Source organism: Oryx dammah, unplaced genomic scaffold, assembly GCF_014754425.2.
Source record: "Oryx dammah isolate SB20612 unplaced genomic scaffold, SCBI_Odam_1.1 HiC_scaffold_11, whole genome shotgun sequence".
In the NCBI taxonomy this organism is placed as follows: domain Eukaryota; kingdom Metazoa; phylum Chordata; class Mammalia; order Artiodactyla; family Bovidae; genus Oryx; species Oryx dammah.
Window position 1 is genome coordinate 23179760 of NW_024070195.1, and position 23621 is coordinate 23203380.

General features: G+C 49.0%; 2 protein-coding genes across 3 annotated transcripts; one reads left to right on the top strand and one right to left on the bottom strand.

The window, feature by feature from the left end:
- Positions 1 to 376: 376 nt before the first annotated feature.
- GNL1 (G protein nucleolar 1 (putative)) lies at positions 377 to 11657 on the bottom strand. The gene is made up of 13 exons (XM_040250182.1): positions 11363 to 11657; positions 10529 to 11037; positions 9942 to 10107; positions 9443 to 9579; positions 9126 to 9277; positions 8938 to 9009; positions 7784 to 7991; positions 7596 to 7691; positions 7005 to 7199; positions 4453 to 4631; positions 4213 to 4375; positions 3834 to 3974; positions 377 to 3449 (listed from the first exon to the last, which is right to left on the bottom strand). The coding sequence occupies exons 2-13, from the start codon at positions 10599 to 10601 to the stop codon at positions 3208 to 3210; spliced, it is 1824 nt and encodes a 607-aa protein (XP_040106116.1). The 5' UTR covers positions 10602 to 11037; positions 11363 to 11657; the 3' UTR covers positions 377 to 3207.
- On the top strand, positions 11006 to 16729 carry PRR3 (proline rich 3). Of its 2 annotated transcripts, XM_040250236.1 has the most exons (4): positions 11006 to 11861; positions 12549 to 12611; positions 14871 to 15161; positions 15438 to 16729. In XM_040250236.1, the coding sequence occupies exons 1-4, from the start codon at positions 11759 to 11761 to the stop codon at positions 15542 to 15544; spliced, it is 564 nt and encodes a 187-aa protein (XP_040106170.1). In that variant the 5' UTR covers positions 11006 to 11758; the 3' UTR covers positions 15545 to 16729. The 2 variants fall into 2 exon arrangements, with proteins under 2 accessions (XP_040106170.1, XP_040106171.1); XM_040250237.1 differs by lacking the exon at positions 12549 to 12611 and having other exon boundaries at positions 11616 to 11861.
- The last annotated feature ends 6892 nt before the right edge of the window (positions 16730 to 23621 follow it).

Below are 23621 nucleotides of genomic sequence, written 5' to 3' on the forward strand. Positions count from 1 at the left end.
AATCTCTCCTCCTTGGTCTTAGGCTTGAAGTTCTTCAGTGCTGCTCTGGATAAAGCCTTCATCTTTAGCACGGCTGATGAGGCCCAGCAAGAGCTAACCCAAGCCTACCTCTCCAGCTTTACCTTTCCCCCCTTGCACCCTCTGCCCCAGCCATGCTGAACCAGTTAGTCTTCCAAACTGTCACGTGCTTGTTCCTATCCTTTGCTTTCCCCTCTGGAATGCTCTTTCCCTCTCAATGCCTGGCTAACTCCTGCTCACTTTTCAAGCCTCAGCTTGGACCTCTGTCCCTCTAGGAGACTTTTTCTGACTCACCAAGACTGGCCCCCGTTGGGTGTTCCCACAGCAATTCTTTACCACAGACCACTGATTTTTTTTTCCCCCAGTCTTATATAACTTGCTATACAATCAGTTTCCAGCTCTGTCCTCCACTTCTTTCTGAGCAACATCACAAGACCCTTCTACATGAAGCCACCACTATCCAACAGAACCCTGTATCACCCTTCTCACAGCACTTATCACACTTTTTGGGTAATTATTAAATTGTTTTCATATTCTAATAGTGAGCTCCACAAAGGACTAGTTCTGTATCACTTACCACTTAGCAGTGACTGGCAAAGAGTAATTGTTGACAAATGGACAAATGTTCAATTGGTGAATTGATTCTTGGGGTGATTATAGTTCTAGACACCTTAGTTACAATTCAGTACTCACATACAGCAATTCTTTTATGATTTACATGGTGACATGGAGTACTATCATTAGTATCTGGCTGTTCTGTTCTTGGAGGGTGCGGTCTATGCCTTGACTCAGTGTTTTTGTCCCAGAACTCAGCATGCCTGGCACACATTGTTTTCAACCAATTTTGTTGATTGTATCAATGAACTACTCTGGACCACACACAGCTACTTTGTCCCAGAACCATGACTGGAACTCAGTCTAGAGAAAGAGAAGCTCAGAAGTTGCTCAACATCTAAATGGAATTACAGCATGAGTAAGTACTAGTTTCTGGCCATCAAGAGAAGAGACTGGCCAGCTGTGCAAACTCCCAGAGCCTCAGACCTCCACAGTCAAGTGTCTCCACAGTGGATATGTCCCAGGAGGGGTGTGAGCACAGGAGTCCTGGGTCTTTCAGAACTGGACCCCTGGTTTCCTTTGTCCCCTTTTAGTCAGTTTCAACCTCTGGCACTGGTGTTGGGTTATTATTTATCCTTCTCCTCCCAAATCAGTTTGTTGCTAAGATAGTTCTTTTCCCAGTGTTACTTTCCTACAGAGTGAGTACTGATTGGGAAGAATCATTTGCCATCTCTAGCCCCTTGGGGATGTTAGCACTGCTTCCATCCAGGTCTTCAGCATAAAAACCCTCTTCCTTGGCTTCCCCTCCGGCATCAGGTCTCAACTTTCAGCTCCACCCCCAGATCTCCCAAATGCTCCTGGTGAAACTCATAAGACAGAACAAGATAAAGACAGGTGAAGAGAAGTGGCACAGAGACAAGGGTATAAATAGAATTCTGATTTTTCTCACTTTTCTCCACTTTTTGAGACAATTCCAATGTCCCCATCCCACCTCCAGCAGTAGAGAAGTCCCCTGAGCTTCCCTGACCATTATGAACCTTCACAGGATGCTCAGTAAGGGTCCCCCTTTTTTTGTCAACAGACCTAGCCCTGAGGGTACAAAGTGCAAGATGGGAGACAGGTCTCTTCACTGAAACTTTTTCTCTTTTACAGCACATTGTGGGCAACTTTCGCACACATTCATATGCTGTATTTAAACTTTGCCCTGGAATTCAAATTCCAGAGCTTATGTCCTCACTGGGACCAGAGGAGGAGGGAGCTGGAAGAAATGACCCAAATATGGGCCACTTCACCTCAGCCTCTTTTGCTCCTGGGGTGACTGGGTCTCTGCTGGAATGAAAAGTAGCCTGAGACCCAGAACCTGAACAGAACGCTTTAGAGAGAGGAATCATACGCCCTCTTCTCCTCACCCCTACCCCTGATGGCTAACCTATCAAACAACACTTTTTGCTACCACCCAACCCAGACAACATTGTGGCAGCCAATGAACCAAAGCTCATTCTTCCTTTTCTCCAAGAATGAAATCTAGGAGTCCAGCTGCTTGCTTATCAAGGGGGATGTACAGCAAGGCCTAAAGCGCCCTGACTCACAGAAGAGCTGACCTCTGCTGAATTGCGCCTGATATCATAAGATAGCCCAGACCATGCGCTGGGTCTCCTTGGCTCCATCCCAAACCAGGGTAAGTGGGATTCAGGAGGCTGGGTGTGTGCCCTCCCGTCTGAATCTAGTAGACCCTTGGTATTAAAGCTCTATAATGAGACTTAAAACTGCACTTACAGGGCTCTTCTGCTCAGATCATAAATGTGTACCCTACTTGTTTGCCAGTAATTAACACTACTCGTACACATTTAATTAACATTTTCACAAGCATCAAGTCTTAGCTAAGTATCACCACCAATAGGAAGTTCTAGAATTATACTGTATGAGCCCTAAGGATTTGGAGAACATTATACACCCATCTTAATCCAAAAAGTTGGGTACCTGATTAATGAGGTCTTGATCATGGCCAGGCTGTATATTTAGGTCAGGCCTGTTTGTGCAGCTTTATATGCTCAGTGCTTAGCATAAGTCTAAACACACAGTTGGACCTCAATAAATATTCGTTGAATTTGAATAAATCCTGTTAAAAAAATCTCACTTGGAGACATCAGCTGTGACATCTCTTACTGCTGCTTCTCCCAGAAGTTCCTGGTATAACCCAGGACTGACAGCAGGGGGTGCACAGGGGTTGTTCCAACACCAGAGGGACCAGCACAAACTCCCAAAGGGGACTGGATTTTGACCAGGCCTCAGAAGCCTGAAGTGACCTCCCCTTCCCATGCTGATGACACAGTTCCTAAGGTAAAAGTGGGAGAGTGAGCAGAGGGAGCGGTTTTGGGCCTCAGAACCCACGGAATTAACTCCTAAGAGAACTCTTCTTTTGCAAAGAGAATGCACGAAAAGAAAAGGGAGAAGAGCAGCCAGCCTCCCCCAGCTGTCAGCCTGAGACAGCTGCTCTCACCTCAGTCCATCTAGGGAAGGGGCTACAAAGCAGACAACCTTTATTCACAACTGGGGCGGCAGACGGGAGAGACCCCCGGGTCAGTCCAAAAGCAAAGATATTGGGGAGGTGGGGAGATGGAGTAGGGCAGGGACTCAGCACTCGTCCTCGCCCAGCAGGGCATAAGGGTTTCGGGCGGCCAGGCTGGACCCTGGAGCCGAGGTTGGGGTGTCCTCATCCCCTTCCCCCTCCTCATCCGCATCCCGGTCCTCCTCTCCCTCCTCCTCACAGGAGCTGCTCAGCTCTTCCTCTTCCTCCTCCTCCTCGTCACCCGCTGGCCCCACCCTGCCCTGCAAAACCACCAGCTCCATGGTCTCTGGATGGGACTCCCAGGTGCCTGGGGAACCAAAACAGAAAAAGAATGGGGGAGAGTTTTGAGCAAGAAACTAACACCAGGCAAAGATGGGGAAGAGGCAAAGACTAAGAATAACAACCATTTTTATAGCTGCTGGCATTCATTTGTTCACTCATTCATTCACCCTCTCCTGTGCTGGGCACAGAACAGAAGCTTTGCACACATTAACTCCCATCTTGACCACCTCCTTGCCAGGGGCAACTAAGCACCCTGGTTTTGTAGATCGGAAAGTCATCTCAGACTTGCTTAGTCACACAGAGCTGGCCAATGGGGGCAGAATCCGAATCCTCACACAGTGTGGCCACAAAGCCCACACCTTCTGCCTCTCCTACAGCAGGGGCTGGGGAGGATCACCAGCTGACTGACCTTTCTGCTCATTGTAGCCCGGGGGATGAAAACACAGGCTGAGGCGGCCGTCCAGTGCCAGCCGCAGGAGGCTGTTGGCCGCTCTGTACACATCGTTTCGGGCGGCCTTTGCTGTCTTGTAACCACGTTTCTCTGCCCAGGCTGGAGGGAGAGAAGGATGGGGATAGAAGACCATCCACTGGGCCCAGTCACCATCATCCCACACCCCTAATACAGTCCTTCCAGTTTCTCTCAGAATATTCCAGGCCCAAGATCTTGCTGGCCCTGAGACAGGGTCCATAGGTGACCAGCCAGCTGCCCCATCAGGATGGCAGGACCTCTGAGGAAGGACAGAGAGGAGAGAGGGCCAGGGGAGGAAAGCCAGGCACGTGGAGCCCACCTTCACAGATGTCCCAGGCACACCAGGGGTGCTCTGCGGAGGGGTCCTCGGCCTCTGGGTGGCGCAGATGGAGCAGGGCCTGCACGGGGATGCGGGAGGCCAGGTAGCCCACAGCGGTGTACGGCTCCTGGATCTGGGCGATAGGGTAGATCCCCGCCAGGACCTGAGGGGAAGTAAGAACACTCAGCACCTGCCTCTATCTCCTGCCTTCTCCCCACTGCTGGCCCTCTGCCCTCGTACCTGCAACTGCCTGGGCAGCAGTGAGGGGAATATGAGGCCAGGACAGTCACAGAGCTTCACAGAGGGAGTGAGAAAGTAGGTCTGAAAGTATCGTGTGTGGCCCGGAGTTCTAGAGACACTCACAACCTTCCGGCCTACCAGCCCGTTGATCAGCGAGGACTTGCCCACGTTGGGGAAACCTAAGGAAGACAAGGAAAATTAACACTGACAGATCCTTACTCTGTGACAGGTAGGACACGGTGCTGTAGCTATAGATGAACTGGCAACTAAGGCGCAGAAAGAAAGGACAGAAGCAGTACAACGTCAAAAGTTACAAACCAGGCTCTGGCCTCCCAGTGCCAGGATCTCCCAGAGGTTTCCTCCACCCCTCTGTGGTCTTACCCTGGGCCTGTCACTTCACACCTTCCAAATCCCACCTACAAGCACCTCTCTCTCTGCCCGACACCTCATCTTTCCAGCTCACTTATTCTGGATCCTCTATTCCAATGAGCCTCTGACCCTGACCAACATGGGCTCATGCCCTTACCTCCCTTCTTACTCAACTTAGATTCCACAGTCCAGCGCGATAGCCAGTTCCTTTCAAAGAGCTTCAACTCCCTGGCCCTGCCTCTCCCCTTCTTCTTAGTCATATGGCAAAATTCCAGCCTTGTAAAATGCAACTCTGCCTGGTCAGCAGGTGACTGAGGCCAGGCAAAAATGCACCCTGGTGCTGACTGTGCTCTCTTTACAACACACTCACGCACAGCCGGTCCTTGCTATCCACAGGTACCAAACTCCAGGGAGGCTCATGTCCCTTATATAAAATGAAACAGTACAGTTAGTCCTCCATAGCCATGGGCTCCTTGATTATACCTCCTCTGGAAAGGGGCTGGGGAGACAACTCTCCTTTGACAACTCCGTTCTTCTCTCCCCTTTACAGTAAAACTCTTTAAGACTTGTCTATTTTTTGTCACCACCTCTTCACACCATCTTCTTTGTGACCATAAATTGTAACACACACACAAAACATGTAAAACATAAACATGCCTGATGAACCCCCACATCACCCACCCCTGAGCACAGAGTGACTCACTTCCTCAGAGGCCCCATCCCTTCCTTCTTGATCATAACCCTCTCCCTGTGCTCATGGGAGCCTGATCCTGAGGGGTACCGAATTCTGCTTCTTCGCTTTCCTTTCAGTTCTGTGGCCTATGAATCCTGAACAGTTGGTGCAGTTCAATTCTACAGCTTTGGAGCCTTACACAAATGGGATTGTACAGTATGGATGCTGATGTGTCTAGCTCCTTTCTCATACAACATTACTATGTCATTCCCCATCCTCTCGTCCGCCACCCTAATCTGGCTTTCTCTTCTCCACCCACTGAAACCGCTGATCTCCATGTTGCCCAACTTGCTGAGCAAGTCTCTGTTCTTGCCGCTCTTGACCTGTCAGTGACTGTCAACACGACTGAGCCCTCTTCTCCTCTCCAAACTTTCTTCATTGCCTGTTGGAACACTCTTGATTTCGTTCTCCTTTGCCCAGCCTCTAAATACTAGCCTAGTCTCTTCTCCATCTGTCTCCTCTCCCACATCTCATCCCATCTCATGGCTTTAATCACCATTTATGTCCACTACTGGCTTCCCAAGTTTAAATCTCATTCAAATTCAAATCTCCAGCTCTCTCCTCTAAGCTCTTGGCCCACTGCCTAGTCAACGTCTCCACCTGGGATATTTAAAAAGACTCTCAAACTTAATTTGATTCCCTTCCCCAGTCCCTCCAAATCTGCTCCTCTCCCAGTCTTCCTACTTCACTGTTCCCGCTGCTCAGTATAAAACTCTGTAAGTCCTTCTTTATTCTTTGCTTTCTTTTATGCAACCCAAGTGCAACTCCTCAGCAATCTTGTGTTTTCTATCTTCAAAATAGATCCTGACCTGTCTCCCCACCTCTGCCTCTGTTCTGAGCAAGTCTAATTTCTCCCCTAGACCGGGACTGCCTCTGACCACACTCTCTGCTTTGTCTTGCCCATCCCTACCATTTACATTCCTTCATCCCCCACTGAGAGCAGAGACAAAGCTCTTAATTAAAAGAAGATTCTCTTTACAACAGACTAAAAGAGTTAAGAAAGAACCTGACACTTGCTAAGCTCTTGCTATGATTTATGATGGACTGATTATTACAACTAAAAAACTTAATATGTAAGTTACATAACAGTGACCACAGCAAGCATAACACAGTTCTTAAAATTATTGTTATTACTATTATCACTATTTGTCAGACTTTGTTAAGCTCTCTCTACACTCTTCTCCCACTTCCTCCAATCCATTCTTTTAACTGAGCATCACTGTCCTCATTTTTCAAATCAGAGTCACTGAGACTGACAGTTGGTAGATCCCTTGCTCGAGATCAATAAGCTAAGAAGGCAAACTTAACTCAGGTATCCTGTGATCATTCTGCCAATGGGAGACAGCCTCCTCTGGCCTCAGAGACCTTGGAGCCTAGAGGGACCTGACCACCTTCTCTGTTTCCCAAATACTGAAACCCTGTGCCTTCCAGGCAGCTGCTGCTTCCTTACCCACGCAGCCAATGGTTGCCACCCCGTCCTTGTAGCGCTCCCGCGCGGGGCCCGTCGGCTCCATCGCAGAGTCAGTCTGCTGCTCCACCAAGACAGCCGGCCCGTCCTCCTCCTCCTCCTCCTCCCCGGAGCCGCTACCCCAGCTGGCCCCGGCCACATCCCGGGCAATCTTCTCCCGCCAGCTGCTCAGGTCCACTGTGCAGGGAAGGAGAAAGAGGAGGTGGTTCTCCCCAGGGCCGCTGCCCATGATGATGGAGACCATGCTCTGCAGAGCCGAGGTAAATGGCGCCCTCTGCATCTCACAGAGCCAAGCTGCCTAAAAGCAACCTCCCCAGCCTTTGCTTGACCCCACCCCGGAATCGGGTGCATTTCTGAGTTTCTAAAAAGCACTAGCAAGACTGAAGGCAGTCAGCCACAGGGGCTCCTGCCTCCCTGCTGCGTCTCTTGTCCTACCAAGTCAGGCAGCTTCTTCTCCTGGCCCTCCCTGTGGCCTCTTGCCTGAGTTGATACTAGAGGGAAGGTATGCAAAATGATTCGGGGCCCTGGATACCCCCCACTGGCCCCCATGCCTCCCCTGGAAGGGGCACATACCTTTCCCCGCAGTGATGGCTTCACAGGCTCTCAGCAGCTGCTCTGGCCCCAGAGCCCGAGTCCATCCTCTTCCCCGCCTCCGACTCTTCTTCAAGACTGAGATCAGAGGGTGCAAAAGCATGAGCTCACCCCATGGAGTCCCTGCCTCGCCTACATCTCCCACACTGCCCTCCTCACTGCCCACTCACCGCTGCTAGGGTCCTGTGGGGTGCGGGGATCCCGAGGGAAAGAGGTGAAAAGAACAATGTGGAGCTGGGGATAGTGTTGATGGAAATAATGCTTCCAGGCAACCACGAGAGCTGGCGGGGCCAGATCCACCTTGTTCAGGACAAGCACCAGGGCCAGCCCAAGCTCTCCAGTCACGTACTCGTAAAGTGCTGGTGGGAAATTCACAACCTGGAACAGGATATAAGAGGAGGGAGTGATGCAAGGTCAACCCAGAGTTCTCTGCCTACAGTGCCCTACTCACCAGGCACAGCTTGGAGAGAAGACCCTGGTGGTAGCAGATTTTGGGGCAACAAGGATAGATCAGCCAAACTGAACTAGGGAGACAAAGCAGCAGTGAGCATCACCTGTATGTCTGTCTCTGGGCATTCCCTGTGGGCCCGATTAGGGATGGTAAACAGCTAAAAACAAGGAAGCAGACCTAGCAATCGGGGATAAGTGCTAGGATCACTCACAGGGATGAGAACTGGGATAGAAATTAGTATCTATTTTTACACACACATCTGTCTGCATGTATACACAAGCTTATGTGTCGGCATGCACGTGAAGTTTGCATTGAGCACATGTAGTTAAGTGAGTGTGTGAACGCACACGTACGTCTCCGACTATGTAGAGGTGTATATGTACATGTTAATAATCTCCAACCTAAATATCCACACAGACTTCAAACCTCCCTTTCTCCCCCTGGAGAACAACAGTGAAGCAGCACAGCCAGATCACAGGAGAGCCGTCCAGCAGCATGTCTAGAGCCTTAACCACTATCCCAGCATCCCAAGTGAGGCTGAGTTCTGTAGTGACTCATATGGCAGGGAAGCCCACTTCACAGACTCCCCTGGAGCTCCACACTGAGACTTCCTATTAGCCCTGGTGTGCTAGGAAACAGGAACAGTTTTCCATCAAAGGATTAAAGAACAGGAGAGGCAGTTGGCCAGAGGAGGAGTGACAGGCTCTGACACTGATGAATAAAGACTGAGTTCCCAACTGCAGACTTCAGCAGGGTAGAGGAGACTGGAAAGGAAGGGATTACCTCTCTGTCTCCCAACTACTGCCTCTGCCCTTTACCCCACCAGAACCTCCCTCCCTCTTCCCCCTTGCCCACCCTCATCCCAGGACTCACTGGATGTCGGATATCAGTAATCAGCAGAACAATATCAGACATCTCTAACACTCGCCACAGCTGCCTCCATGTCTGAAAAGACAAAATCAGTGAAAGAGAACTTGAGCCCAGAGTCACTTTCCTGCCTGACTCAAACTGATCTGGCCATGGGTGACTATGCCCCACTCCTGTCCCCACTCTAGTCTCACTTCCAGATTGTGCTCAAAGTAGCTGAGTTTCTCAGAGGTGTAAGCCCCATGAATCTTCCCAAGATACTCCTGGAAGCTCCGTTCCTCCTGGCTCATCAGTTGCTCCTTAGACATCTCATAGCTCCAAGGAGGACGTCGGGGAAAGTCCAGGACTGAGTAATCAAGAAAAAGTCCAAATAAGTTTCGAGATAGTTTCAAGACTCAAGGGTGCATGTCTCCCAGACCCCTTCTTCCTCCCAGTCGGCTCTTACTCTTCCAAACTCCTTTCCCCAGCCCACTGCCTGTCCCAAGCATCCAGGCGCTGAACTCTCACTCACCAGAGCCGGGCTGGTAGACCTCCCGGATGTCCAGCTCCAGCAGCTCAGCACTGACGGGCTGTAGCACTTGCTCCCGGGCAGCTCTCTTTCTCCTCTCCACTTCCTCCCGACTGTCTCGCTCAAAATGCAGCCGGTATCTAACAGGGAAGGGACCACAGCATCCATCGCAATCCTTGGCCACAAACTCTTCCCTCCAGACTTCAAGTATCGCTTCGCTTCTCAGTCGGCCCTCCCCCAAATCTCTTTCGTGCAACAACAGGCCTTCCCCTAAGTTTCGTCCAGAAAAAGCCAAACTCTCTTCAGGCTCTGCAGAAGGGAAGATTGTAGCCCGCTCCACAAGCTTCCCTTGTGCCCTAGCGGCCCGTGGAGAACCGTGGCATCCCAGCCCTCCCCCAATCTCTAGTTTCAAGCCTCCACCAGCAGCAGCCTGCTTTCCCCCAACGCTCTGACTTCCGGGTAGGCGGGGAAACTTGGGCCAGAGCCCCTCGCCCACTCTCACCGATTTGGGTCATAGCCTCGCGGGCCCAGCCCTTGGGAAGGTTGCTGGTTGAGCCTGCGGATGTGATGGGTCACAGACTCCCCGTCCGAGGTGTCGGTCTGCTCCTCCCGCCGCTCTCGGCTCCCGCTGCGGCTGTTGGAACTGGATCGCAGCCCATCTTGAAGCCCTGCGGGGAGGAGCCGGTGACGCCAGTGCTGGCCAGTTCTCAGGGGCCAAAAGACCCCCTCCCCGGTCGGCCTGGCTCCTCCCCACACCACCGCACTTCTTTTGAGACCGGGCCCTCCCACCTACTCTGCCCAGGACCCTCCCGGATGTGCGTGGGGGGAGGCACTCCTCCTCCTCCAGGGATCTGCGGGGATGGCGCCCCGTTGGAGCTGGAGGGATTCCCCTCCCCCAACTCTCCATCCTTCCCCACCCCTTCCAGATGTAGGGGGCTGGGGTGAGGGAATCCCCTCCGCGGTCGCCCACGCGCGTCGGCACGCGGCCGCCACCCCCTCCCACGCCTCCCAGAGGTGAGGCGGGCACACCCCTCCTTCCAGATGTGCGGGAGTCCGAGCCCCGCCCCCTCCTCTGGCTCCCGCACTGACCTCTCTTCCGCTCTCGCTTGTCCTGCAACTGCTTTTTCTTCTGCTTCACGCTGAAAGGCTTCTTCCTCGGCATGGCCCGGACCAGTCACCTGGCCCGCCCTCCGCCGAGCTCCCGCCGCCTCAACTGACTCCCCCCGGGGCAGCCCCCGCCGCAAGGGCCCGGGACCCTGGAGGGGGCGGGGCTGAAGGTGACGTCAGCGGGCGGGCCCGGCCGCTGCGCCCGGGCTGCCCGGGTGGAAGACAACGGGGAAATACAGTCACTTCCCAGTGAGAGCGAGACGAGAGGATGATGCAGGGTAGGCTACCCGCACGTGAGAGCCAGCGACACGGAGAGGGCGCTGCGGCGGCGAGGAAGGAGGCGCGCGTGGGAGGATCGGGCTAACTTCGTCACGGACGCTACCAACTCGCCTTCAGAGGAGGGGGGACGCGTGTCATCACTACCTTGCGCGCCGGGGAGAAGCTACCACTCACCTGGAGGGGGCGGTGGAGCGGAGGGCGGGTCCTACCACCTGGGGAGAAAGGGGCGTGGACGCGCATAAGCTACTTTATCAATCCTCCAGCTGGGCCTTAGAGGAAAGGCGCGACTGCGCATCCCGGGAAGGAAGCAGAGTTACTGAACTACACTAGGGACCAGGTCAGAGGTCTTGAAAGGCGGGTGGCGGTCTGGAGAGCCCTGGGCAGCGCCCTGCTGAGACCCAAATTCCTTGTGGGAACGATGATAAGGAGCAGGCTTACAGATCATAAATGCAAGCGCCGCCGAGGAGAGAAACCCAGGTGGGACAAGGATTTTGGGAGGGAGGTCATAGGGCACCAAGTTGTGCCTGCAGCTGTTACCATAGAAACCGGGGACCGGATATGGCGATCTCAGGATGCGACAGCCTTCTCTTCTCAGGCCTTCTGGCCCGAGAGTCTGTCGACTCTATGGCAGGCTGTGAGGAGCAACCGGTTGTGGATTTTTTTTCAGCGAAGGGAGAAGCGAGCAACTTTTTCAAAGCGTTTATAGCAACGCAGCAAAGGAAAGGTTTGAGATTGCTGCCCTGCCTGGCAGAGACTGCGGGAGGCGGCTGATGCGAGAAGAACCGCACAAAGATTCTCCGCAGCCTTCCGGAAGTGAAATGGCGGGAGCCTCAGCCTCAGTGTCCACCGCCCCCCCGGAAGCGGAAACAGAATCCCAGCGTGCCCCTTCCTCACTGCCCTCCAAATCCCGCTGCAGCCATTGCCGCAACCACGATGCCGAAACGAAAGAAGCAGAATCAGCAGCAGCAGCTGCAGCAGCAGCCCCCACTGCCAGAGCGGGATGAGACTGGAGACGAGGAGGATGGGAGCCCCATCGGTGAGGAGCCCCGGAGGGGTGCGCACATGCCTGTCAGCCTGTCGAGGCGAAGGGTTAGAGGCTGAAAAGATGCGGGGGAGAGGGGTCTAACGGGAGGAAGGGCTCACGCGCTGGGGCGGGGGCTGGGGGGGAAGCCTGTGTGGGATGGAACACTAAATGAGTTCTCTTTCTTGAATCCTCAACTTCAAACTGGCCTCTCAACCTTTCTAAAGAAGGGAGAGGAGATAAAGAACTTACGTGCGCAGCCGCAAAACGTCAGAGGGATTGCGATGACTGGGATGACAGTTTGTGACCACACTTGCATGGGGAAGGTGGAAGTAGAGCTTTCTGTGAACTCCTTGCGTGTAGGGTTAGAGGAGAGGTATCTGACTGGCCAGCAGTTAAAGAGAGGGATTGGTTTTACCTCTGGAATCACTTGGGATCAATTGGATAGCAACCATGTAAGGGAGAGAGAAAGTTTGTAGGTATTGTTTTCTCATTATACGCCGTGACAGGGCTGAGTCTCCACTTTGCAAATCCTGAAAATGCTTTGGAAATATATGGGCGTCAGAACCCCTAACACTGTTGAGAATATACCTGGCTTTACTGGTTAGATTAAGAAATGAGTAATAGAAGGAAAGCATATAAGAACAGGATCATCAGTTTTTTAGTCCATTCTGATGACCATATTTTCATGTCTACTCGTAGGACCACCCAGCCTTCTGGGCCCTCCCCCCATGGCCAATGGAAAGCCTGGTGACCCCAAGTCAGGTGAGAAGAAAGGGGCCCTGATCCTTTGATTAGGTCGTGAAAAAGGAGCAAGGGAGGGACTAAAACCCACAAGGGATGTAAAAAAAAAAAATCAAGAATTCGGTACTTAAATGAAAAACTCAATGTTGTAAAATGACAGTTCTTCCAAAATTGACCCAGAGATCCATTGCATTCCCACTTATAATCCCTACAATGTTTTTGTAGAAATAAGCATTCTGCATTATTATATGGAAATGCAAAGGATCAGGGTGAGAAATTGCAAAGACAATTTTTTAAGGGGAAGGGCTTACTCTGAATATCAATACTTATTTTAAAGCTGTAGCAGTTATGGCAGTTTGGTATTGGCCCAAAAAGAGACATATAAATTAACAGAATGGCATAAAGAGTCCAGTAACAGGCCCACACACATATGGTTATTTCATTCCTGAAGATGGAATTGAAATAGTGGCCTTTTTAGCAAATCATGGCAGGTTAATTGGATATTCATGGGTAAAGAAGTAATTTTAGAAAACAAATGTATTTCATGGTCTTAAAGTAGATTAGAGTTTTTAAACAGACAAGCAACACACTAAGCATAAAGGAAAAATAAACTGAATTACATTAGAAAATACGAACTTCTATTAAATCACGTCACCATAGAGTAGAAGATACTTGCAACAAATATAACCAATAAAGAGTTAAAATCTTGAATATATAAAAAACTCTGACAATCTGTTAGAAAAGTGGGCAAAAGACTAGAACAGCCACCTAATAAAAACTGAGATCTAAATGGCCAAAAACATGAACAAGAACACAGCATCATTAGTCATCAAATAAGGGCAAGATAAAAGCATATACCTTGGAAACCAAACCCTTTGTGTACTGTTGATGGGATTGTAAAGTGGTGAAACCACAATGGAAAACAGTATGGAGATTCGTCAAAAAATTAAAATAGAACTACTATGTGATCCAGCAGTTCCACTTCTGGGTGTTTACCGAGAAGAATGGAAAGCAAGATCTTGAAGAGGGAGTCACACCCCATATTCATAGCAGTACTGTGCACAGTAGACAAGATACGGAAGCCACCAGATGCCCATCGATGGATGGTGGGTAAACAAAGTGTGGTGCAGTCATGGAATGTGATTCTGCCCCTCAAAAGAAGAAAGTCCTGTAGCAGGCCACAGCGCCCATGAACCTTGAGGCTAAGCCAGTCACACACAAAAAGTGCTGTATGGTTCCACTGATCTGAAGTATATAAAGTAACTAAATTCATACTAACAGAAAGTAGAATGGTACTTGCCAGAAGCTGGGGGGAGGAGAGGGAAAGAGTTGTTTAAAAGCTACTAAGTTTCAATTTTGCAAGATGAAAAGTTCTGGAGATCTGTTTTCCAACAACAAGAATTTACTTAACACTACAGAGATACACACTTAAAGTACTAAAGTGGCAAGTTTTATGTTAGTTACAACCACAATTTCAAAGCAAAACACCGCTTTTCACACCCACCAGAATGGCAAAGATGAAAAAGATTGTCACCAAGTGTTGTCAAGGAATAACAGCTTGTTTGTGGTGGTGGTGGGAGTGTGAATAGGAACAACCCAAGTTTCGAATTTCTTAAACGTAAGCATACATATACTCAAGGATCCAATAATACCTCTACTACGTATATACTCAACAGAAATGCATCCACGTGTGTACCGAAGACTTATATAAAAATGTTCATGGCAGCATTTTTTTTGTTATGTCCCCACACTATAACAAAAATGTGGAATCTAGTAGCATGTCCACCATCAGTAGAATGGCTAAATCAGTTGTGTGTACATGTAGTGGAATACCACACTGCAGAGAAAATGAAGGAACTCCTGCTATGAGCAACCTGGATGAAGCTCATAAACACTATGTTGAACCAAAGGATCCAGACAGAAAAGAATGCAGACTGTATGATTTCCTTTACGCAGAGTTCAAAAACTAACCTATGGTGCTAGAAGTCAAGACAGCTGTTACTTTGGGGGAGGAGGGTGGGGCAGTAGGGGAGGAGGGACACAAGAAGGTGGGGCTTCTGAAGGGCTAATAAGGCTCTGTCCCTTCTCTAGCCTGTCTTAGTGGGAACACAGGTGTGTTTACCTTGGTAATAATTGAGTTGTGCACTTAAAATTGTGTATTTCTGGTGTATATATTGTACTTCAATAAAACGTTTTTAAAACAAAATCAGGGTTTCATTATCTGTATTAAGCTGGCCATTGATCATCTTCCTGTGTCTCTCTCTGTCTCTGTCTCTTCAGCTTTTCACAGAGGTCCTCCGGGATCAAGGGGACCAATGATCCCACCACTGCTGAGTCTCCCACCTCCTCCCCGGGGCAGAGGCCCAATTCGGGGAGGCCTAGGCCCCAGGTCTGGCCCATATGGTCGTGGTTGGTGGGGGGTCAATGCCGAGCCTCCTTTTCCTGGACCAGGCCACGGGGGTCCCTCCAGGGGAGGCTTTCACAAAGAACAGAGAAATCCTCGAAGGCTCAAAAGCTGGTCTCTTATCAAGAATACCTGCCCACCCAAGGATGGACCCCAGGTTATGGAAGGTGAGGTCCATTTTTTTATGCCTGCACACATTTAATACCCATCACTCCCAGAGCGACCTCATGCCTAGAATACGTGTGGCTCTTGTGCTTTGGGTTGTCCTTTGTCCTTTTGAAGTAGGAGTAGCCCTGAATGGTTTTTCTCCCGCGAGAAAGACTCATTCCATAATACCTGGAAATGGTAGCAAGTAGGAAATCTGACCGCCTTCTCTATCTCTGCTTTTTGTTAGATTTGTTCGTTCTTATATTTTAAACTGCCCAATTTTCGCTTGTTCACAGACAAATCTGACCGCCCCGTCTGCCGACACTTCGCCAAAAAGGGCCACTGTCGATACGAGGACCTCTGTGCCTTCTACCACCCGGGCGTCAACGGGCCCCCGCTGTGAGGCCGCCTCCCCACCCAGACTGGAAGGGGCCCCCGGCCTGGCGGCCACGTTCTCCCCTGCGGCCCTGTGCTGGCCACCGTGAGGCTGTTCCTCTCGCCACCCCCAGTCAGTGACGCCCACCCCCCTCACCGCCCCCTCCCACTGGGGGCCCAGAGTTGTGTTCCATGACTGGTGTGCGGTGTGCACTCTTCTGATCCAGCCTCCAGAGACGTCTCCAGGACCATCACTGCTCCATTCAGCTGCCTCCTGGGTCCTCTTCCCCCTCGCCGGCTGACTGCAGAACAGGAAACCTCTTTGGTGCTGTTTCTTGTGCATCTGTCCACCCAGCCCCCGGTATCGCCCTGGATTCCTGAGAGCCCTGGAGCAGTTTCCTACCATTCCCTCCTCGCTGCTTGTTTTTAAGTCCTTTTCGTGTGACACCCCTGCCCCAGCGTGGTCAGCAGCCCTGTGACGCCCACCCGGTTGGCTGACCTGGGGTCAAGTGTGGATGACTGGTGCAGAATCACTTCCTGAGAGGCCGCACTCCCTGCTCTTGGATCTGGTAGTTCCTGCGTCAGTAGCATGATCCCCACCGCTGTGGTCTGTGCTCACTGTGCTTTGTGAAACTCTGCATCCCCCTGCCCCCCACCCCCATAGCCTTTCTCAGTGTCTGTGGCATTTTCGTGACTTCCCAACACTAGAGTAAGTTTTTCTGCCAAAATGTGTGGGGCCGTTGGTGCCCCCTAGACTTTCCCCACCCCCCGACGAGGAAGAACTGTGAAACTCCACAAGACCGCCTCCCTGGTCGTCTCATCCTCCCCATGTCGGTTTCTCGGGACTGACCTAGGCCCGAGAGATGTCGTCTAAAGGCTCAGATGGGCCTCTCCTCTCTCCAGCCCATCTTAGTTAGACTGCGTCATCGTGAGGCCACCAGCCGTTGCATTTGAATTCTGTGAATCTCCACCTGGCCAGTAGGTGGAACTCGGACAGTACTGTCGCCCTCTCCCAACCTTCTTCCCCCGCATCCCTGGCACTGGTTGTTTTCTGTGAAAACGGCAGTGAACAGGTTCAGTTTTGAACTGGCCCTGAGGAAATGGGTCAGGAGTTGTGTGGGCAAGAGGGAGGGATGAGAGCCGTTGGAGAACTGAGAATGAATTTTTTTTTAACATTTTTTTATATTAGTAATAAATGCAGTGGAAACAAGCATTTTCTTTAATCCCTGTGTTGCGGCCATCTCTCGGAGTGCAGAGGAGGCTGAGAGTCAGTGTATGCTTCACTTAGAATGTTGACAGATGTTTCTCCCAGTCTGAAGAAACCAGCGGGGCCCCTTACCCTGTGGAGATCAACCGGACCAGCTGCATTATATTCAAAGGCTAAGTTTTGTTGGAGAAAGGAATGGCCTGTCCATGGAGTCATTTTTAAACATTTTACCTGTGTTTATGGTTATAGAGTGGTGACAAAGCAGTCTTTGAGCAAATACTGGTAGAGTGCCTATGGGCCAGGCAGCATAAAAGACACTATAGCAATAACGGAGAGCCAAAATCAATGAATTTAAAATCTACAAGAGGAGACATGTTCGTCAAGTCACAAATACGTGTAAAGTACCTGTCAAAAGTGCTGTGAAGAAGCGAGACATGGGGGAATACGTAATAATGATTCTGGGGAGGTGACAGCTGAGACAAGCTCTGAGGACAAGCAGAAGGCGAGGTGGGGAAGCAGAATCTGGGCAGAGGTGTTGCTAAGAGGAGATGGGAAGAGTGGGAAGTCAGGGAGAAGGAAGAGGAGCTAGCACTCAGGGCCATCCAGGATATGAGGATGTGGGTCATAAGACAGAAGCCTTTGAAGAGCCTGTGATACCTGCCTTTTTAGGCAGGTGAGTATCATAGATTGGTTTTACAAAAAGATCACCTTTGTATGGAGCTGGCCAGCTTGGAAATGGCATTAGCAAGTTGAGTAGTCTGAGTGAGTTGTTGGTATGGACTTGGGTAGTAGAAAGGAAGAAAAGTGGACTTTTGGAAATAGGTCAAAATGAAAGTATTTTAGATTTCTAAGGGTTGTTGGCTTGCATAACCAAGTGCTGTTTGAAAAGAAAGTGGAAGAAACAGGTCAAAGGCCACCAACTTGCTTTTGGAATGGTCAAATCTGAGCTGCTTTTTAAGACATCCAAGGAGGGAGACAAAATAAGTAGTTGGATATACAGGTTCGGTACTCAGATTAAAACTAGAGACATTAAGTTATCTGCATATAGGTAGTGGTTGAAGCTATGAGCGTTGGTACACTTGTTCACTTTGTAAATATTAGGCACCTGTGATGGCCCAGTGTATCAGTTTTAAGTTCAGTTGTAACAAACCAAAACTAGTCTTAAAGCAAGATTGGAGTTTATTTTTCTCGCAAATCAAGGGACAGTGCAAAGCATGTATGACGGTCATGCCACCAGGCCCTCGGGCATTCATTCAGAACCCTTGCTTCCCCCACTTCTCAGCCCCGTGGTTCTTGGGGCCAAATCCTCCTATTCACAGTCTGAAATGAAGCTCTAGCTCACTTATCCATGTTCCAAACCTCAGGATGGAGGAAAGGCAGAGGAAATTACCTCCAAGCTAACATTCAGCTCTCTAATTTCTATGTCATTGGCCATAAGTCAGTATGTCCTGTGGCCTATAATACTCAGCTCCAGCGAGGCTTGCAGAGTACTCTTTATCCAAGCAGCCATGTACTAACCAGCAAACTCTTGGCCCTTCAGCAGGTGAAAACATCAGGAAGGGCAAACATCCTCTGCCAGCCCTCCCTGCTAGAATTAGGGCGAGGGATAGAGAATGGGACAGTAAAATTGTCAGTGTCCTCCAGCCAAGGACCAAACAGCGACCACCTCTAGTTAAACAGTTGGGTTTTGTCACCTGCAAAGATCTTATAAAAGAGAGAATTAAAAATGACAGGATGGGAGTTTGTGTTAGGTGATTTGAGGGAAGATTCAAGGAAGAGGGGGCTCTAGATTGAGCACTCCCAGGAAGTGGGGACAACTCTATGATTGCATGTCTTAGTACCATTTTAATACCATTGTCTGTCAGGGTATAGGGAGCACTGGTTCCAGGACCCCTTTATGTGCCAACATCCAAGGCAAGGATGCTCAAGTCTCGGGTAAAATGGTATAATATCTGCGTGAAACCTGCACACATCCTCTCCTGTACTTTGTCATCTCTAGATGAGTTATAATACTGAAAATAATGTAAATGTCATGTAGATAGTTATAAATTCAATGTAAATGCTATGTGAATAGTTGCAAATGTGCAGCAAATTTAGTTTTGCGTTTTGGCACTTTCTGGAGTTAATCTCCCCTAATATTTTAATTCTAGGTTGCTTGAATCTGAATATGTGGAACCTGCAGATACAAAGCCTCCTCTTGAGGGGAGAGATGAAATATGGCTGAAGCTGTAATTGGAAAAAAAAAAAAAAAAGCAGCCACTCCTCATTTTAGCTGAGAGGTACTTGTTCAGAATTTATGGTTTGCACAGTTACCTTGTTTTTGTCTTCGATTAGAAGAGATGATAGACTTTATCTTACTTCATCACAGTCACAGGTTGGCCTTGCCTGACTTGGGTGTTCTGTGAGGTTATGACCAGTGCGAGAGCACCATGGCCTAGATGTGAGGGCCAGACCAGCTGTTAGCAATACCAAGGCCTACCTGCCAGGGTCAGGTCTGTTTCCAGTTGTCAGGCACTGTTTTTCTCAAAAGTAAACAAATGAGTAATTACAGGTTGTGGTTAATGATATAAAGAATATAAATGGGGCACTATATAGAGAATAATGGTTGGGAGCCAGTGATGGTTAGGATAGACCTTACTGAGGAATCTGTAGCTGAGATCACCTGGAAGAGAGTGTCAGATGGGAAGAGGAGAGGGTCCAGGACTTAGCCTAGAGGACAGCTGACATTCAACAGCCAAGACAAGAAGGACAAGAATGACATGACGAGGAGGAGGGATGGTCAGACAGGCGGGGTGAGAGCTTAGAAGGTATCATTGTCTGGTTGCTAGCCCTGCGCCAGGTACCCTGCTAAGTTCCCGATATGTATTGTCTTCTTTAAGCCTCACATTCATCTAATGAATACGTAGTGCCTACTCTGAGCCAGGCACTGTTTTAGGAGCTCAGGATATATCAGTGAAAAAGGAAACATGTCTGCACTTATGGTGTTTATAGTCTGGTGAAGATGGTAGACAATAAATACGTATATAATTTTAAGAAATACTTTGAAGACAAAGTGAAAGGAGAGGTTGGAGAGTGACAGGTGGAAGAGAACAGGTCAATACTACAATAGGTAGTGGTTCTTTGAGGAGATAGCCTATGAATAGAGGCAGAAATTAAGTGAGGAAGCAACCATATGAGTATCCTGAGGAAGTACATTCCAGGCATAGGGAACAGCAAGGGCCAAGGCCCCGAGGCAATAGTGAGTTTGAGGGATTTGAAGTAGAAATAGAAGGCAAGTGGGTCTAGACTGGGAGATGAGATCAGGAAGTTCAGCAGGGGCTAAATGATACAGAGCTGTGGCAAAGTGTTTGGATTGTGTGTGTGTGGAGGGGGTGGGCTGTGCTGGCTCTTTGTTGTGGGCTTGGTATCCTTTCAACATGTGGAAACTTAGTTCCCTGACCAAGGATCAAACTGGAGTCCCCTGCATGAAACTAGATTCTTAACCACTGGATCATTCTGCATGTACATGCACCGACCGCTCTGAAGTTCCCAGAGTGTTCTGAGGAAATGATTTATGTTTTAAAACTACCATTAACTGTAGGTTGGAAGGATAAACTAGAGAAGGAGAATGACAGCAGGGAGAACAGGTAGGAGGCCACTTTGGTGGTCCAGAGGAAAGAGATGATGTAGAGGTAGAGAGAAGTGGGAAGATTTGGGATATGTTTTAAAGTCTCAGTTGATAGCATCTCCTTCTAGTTGTTCACACCAGAAGTCTTGAGGTCATCCTTAGTTTTTTTTTTTTTTTTTTTTGGTCACACCTGATGTCTAGTTCATTAACAAAGCCTGCTGGCTCTTTTTGTCAAATATATTCAGAAACCAGCCATTTTCACTACCTCCACTACTATCACCCTGGTTTGAACCTTCACCAACACCTCCAAGAGGTCACTCTGCGTCTGCCATTTCTCCTATCTCATGCCCCTCCATCAATGTGAACCCAAAGTTATCCTTCTAAAATATAGGTCAAGTCAGGTCACTCCTCTGCTCAGAACCTTGTAATGATTTCCATCTTAGTCAAGAGTAGAAACCCAGTGATCTGAAAACCCCTTTCCAGTTCACAGCCTGCTTTCCTTCTCCATTTGCCTCTCCGGCAATCCTTGCTCATTCGGACCACTAGAGCCACCCTGGCCTCCTTGCTGTTTGTTCCGCAGATACGCCAAGCACACTGCTTCTACAAGACACTGCACTAGCTGTTCCTTCCACCAGAATGCTCTTCTGGAAGTGCTTGTGGCCAGAGCTCTCACTTTCTTCAAGAATTTGCTTGAATTTCACACCACTGAGGCCTCATGATGTCCATTTAGTGCTGAAACCTGCCTTCCTGATACTTTTTACTTTGATGTATATTTTACCATAGTAGTAACTCCTCTGCTAGAAATGTAAGCAGAGATCTTCATTTTATTCAGTGATATCCCAAAGGCCTAAAAGAGTGCCTGGCACATACTATGCACTCAGTATACTTTTGAATGAATGACTGAGGCAGACATGGCTTGCTGATGAGGAGCGGGAATGGAGAAAGGATGACCTTTTAGTTTTGGCCTCAGTAACTAGATGAAAGATAGTGTAATTTCTTGACATGGGGAAACCTGGAAAAGATACAGCCTTGAGGAATAAACATAAGAGCTCAGGGACTTCCTTGGCAGTCCAGTGCTTAAGAATCTGCTGGACAATGTAGGGGTTTGCTCCTTAGTCCAGGAGAATCCCACATGCCACAGGGCAACTAAGCCCATGAACTACTGAGTCCCCACAAATACTGAGCCTGCACTCTAGAGTCTGTGAGCTATAACTACAGAAACTGCGTGCCCTGGAGCCTGTGCTCCACAGCAAGAGAAGCCATCACAACGAGAAACCCGTGCACGACCAGCAAGGGTAGCCCCCACGTGCCACAGCTAGAGAAAGCCCTCACGCAGCAACAAAGAGCCAGTGCAGCTAAAATAAATACAATTACTTTTAAAAATTAAAAAAGTAAAAGCTCAGTTTTGTGCATATTAATTTGGGATAGCTATAAGAGATCTCAGAGAGGATGTCCAATAAACAGTTGGATTCATGAGTTTAGGGCAGAAATTGGAGCCGAAAAGAGAGATTTGGGGATTTTCATCAGTTTTGGATATTTAAAGTTATGCGCATGCATGTGTGCTTAGTCGCTCAGTTGTATCCAACTCTTTGAGACCCTTTGGACTGTAGCTTGCCAGGTGCTTCTGTCCATGGCATTTTTCAGGCATGAATACTGGAGAGGGTTGCCATTTTCCTCCTCAAGGGGATCTTCCCATCTCAGGGATGTGTAATAAGTCTAGACAAAAGACAGCTGAGCCTGGAGGCACTTCAATATTTAGACTTCAGGAGGAGAAGCCAGGAAAAGGGAAAAGGGAGAATCCAGGAAAGGAAACTTGGAAAGAGCAGTGCCTCTGAAGAAAGCAAAAAGAGAAGGGAGTGACCATCTGTATCAAGTGCTGCTGAGAAGTGAGTAGGATAAAGACAGAGAACTGGCCCCAATCCATTGACCTTGGCAAGAGTGGTGACCTTGCCAGGGAATGGTGAGGACAAAAGCACGACTGTAGCAGTTTAAAGAGAGAAGGGAGCTGGCAGAGCTATGGGAGCACTTTGATACCACACCTATTAGAATTCGAAGTGTCCCAAATATTGATTTTGGTGGTGATTTAAGATCATGGCATACGGTCCCATCACTTCATGGGAAATAGATGGGGAAACAGTGGCTGACTTTATTTTTCTGGGCTCCAAAATCACTGCAGATGTTGATTGCAGCCATGAAATTAAAAGACGCTTACTCCTTGAAAGGAAAGTTATGACCAACCTAGACAGCACATTAAAAAGCAGAGACATTACTTTGCCAACAAAGGTCTGTCTAGTCAAGGCTACGGTCATGTATGGATGTGAGAGTTGGACTATAAAGAAAGCTGAGCGCCAAAGAATTGATGCTTTTGAACTGTGGTGTTGGAGAAGACTCTTGGGAGTCCCTTGGACTGCAAGGAGATCCAACCAGTCCATCCTAAAGGAGATCAGTCCTGGGTATTCATTGGAAGGACTGATGTTGAAGCTGAAACTCCAATACTTTGGCTACCTCATGTGAAGAGCTGACTCATTGGAAAAGACCCTGATGCTGAGAAAGATTGAGGGAAGGAGAAGAAGGGGACGACAGAGGATGAGATGGTTGGATGGCATCACCGACTCGATGGACATGGGTTTGGGTGGACTCGGAGTTGGTGATGGACAGGGAGGCCTCGAGTGCTGCGGTTCCTCGAGTGGCAGAGTCGGACACAACTGAGTGACTGAACTGAACTGAACATGTCAAAACTTATAGCATTCACTTTGCAGTTTACTGGTTGTCTATTGTATTAATATATAAAGTTTACCTTAAGTCAGTTACACCTAGGAAAAGCTGTTACCAAAAAAAAAAAAAAAGTGAACCCAAGCCCCACTGCACTGTGATTCCTGTTTGTTAGGCTACAGTTCCTCGTTTACATCTCTACACCTCAGGATTTTGTGACATATCTCAATACTAGACCTACAAAGCCTCTTTCTGAGTTAGTGGACTTTGCTTTTCTGCTCCTTACCAATCAGAAAGGACGGGTAACAAGGTAGTGTTCAGTTTTGTTTTTAAAGACTTAATGGAGAAGCAAATGGCAACCCACTCCGGTATTCTTGCCTGGAAAATTCCATGGACGGAGGAGCCTAGTAAGCTACAGTCCATGGAATCGCAAGAGTTGAACCCGACTGAGCAACTTCACTTTTATTTAAAAAAAAAAAAAAGACTTCACTCTTTCATACTAGTCGGAAATAATTATGTCCTTAAACCTGCTGTCGCGACCCGAGTGGGCGGGCACCGGCCACGCCCTGTCATTGCAGG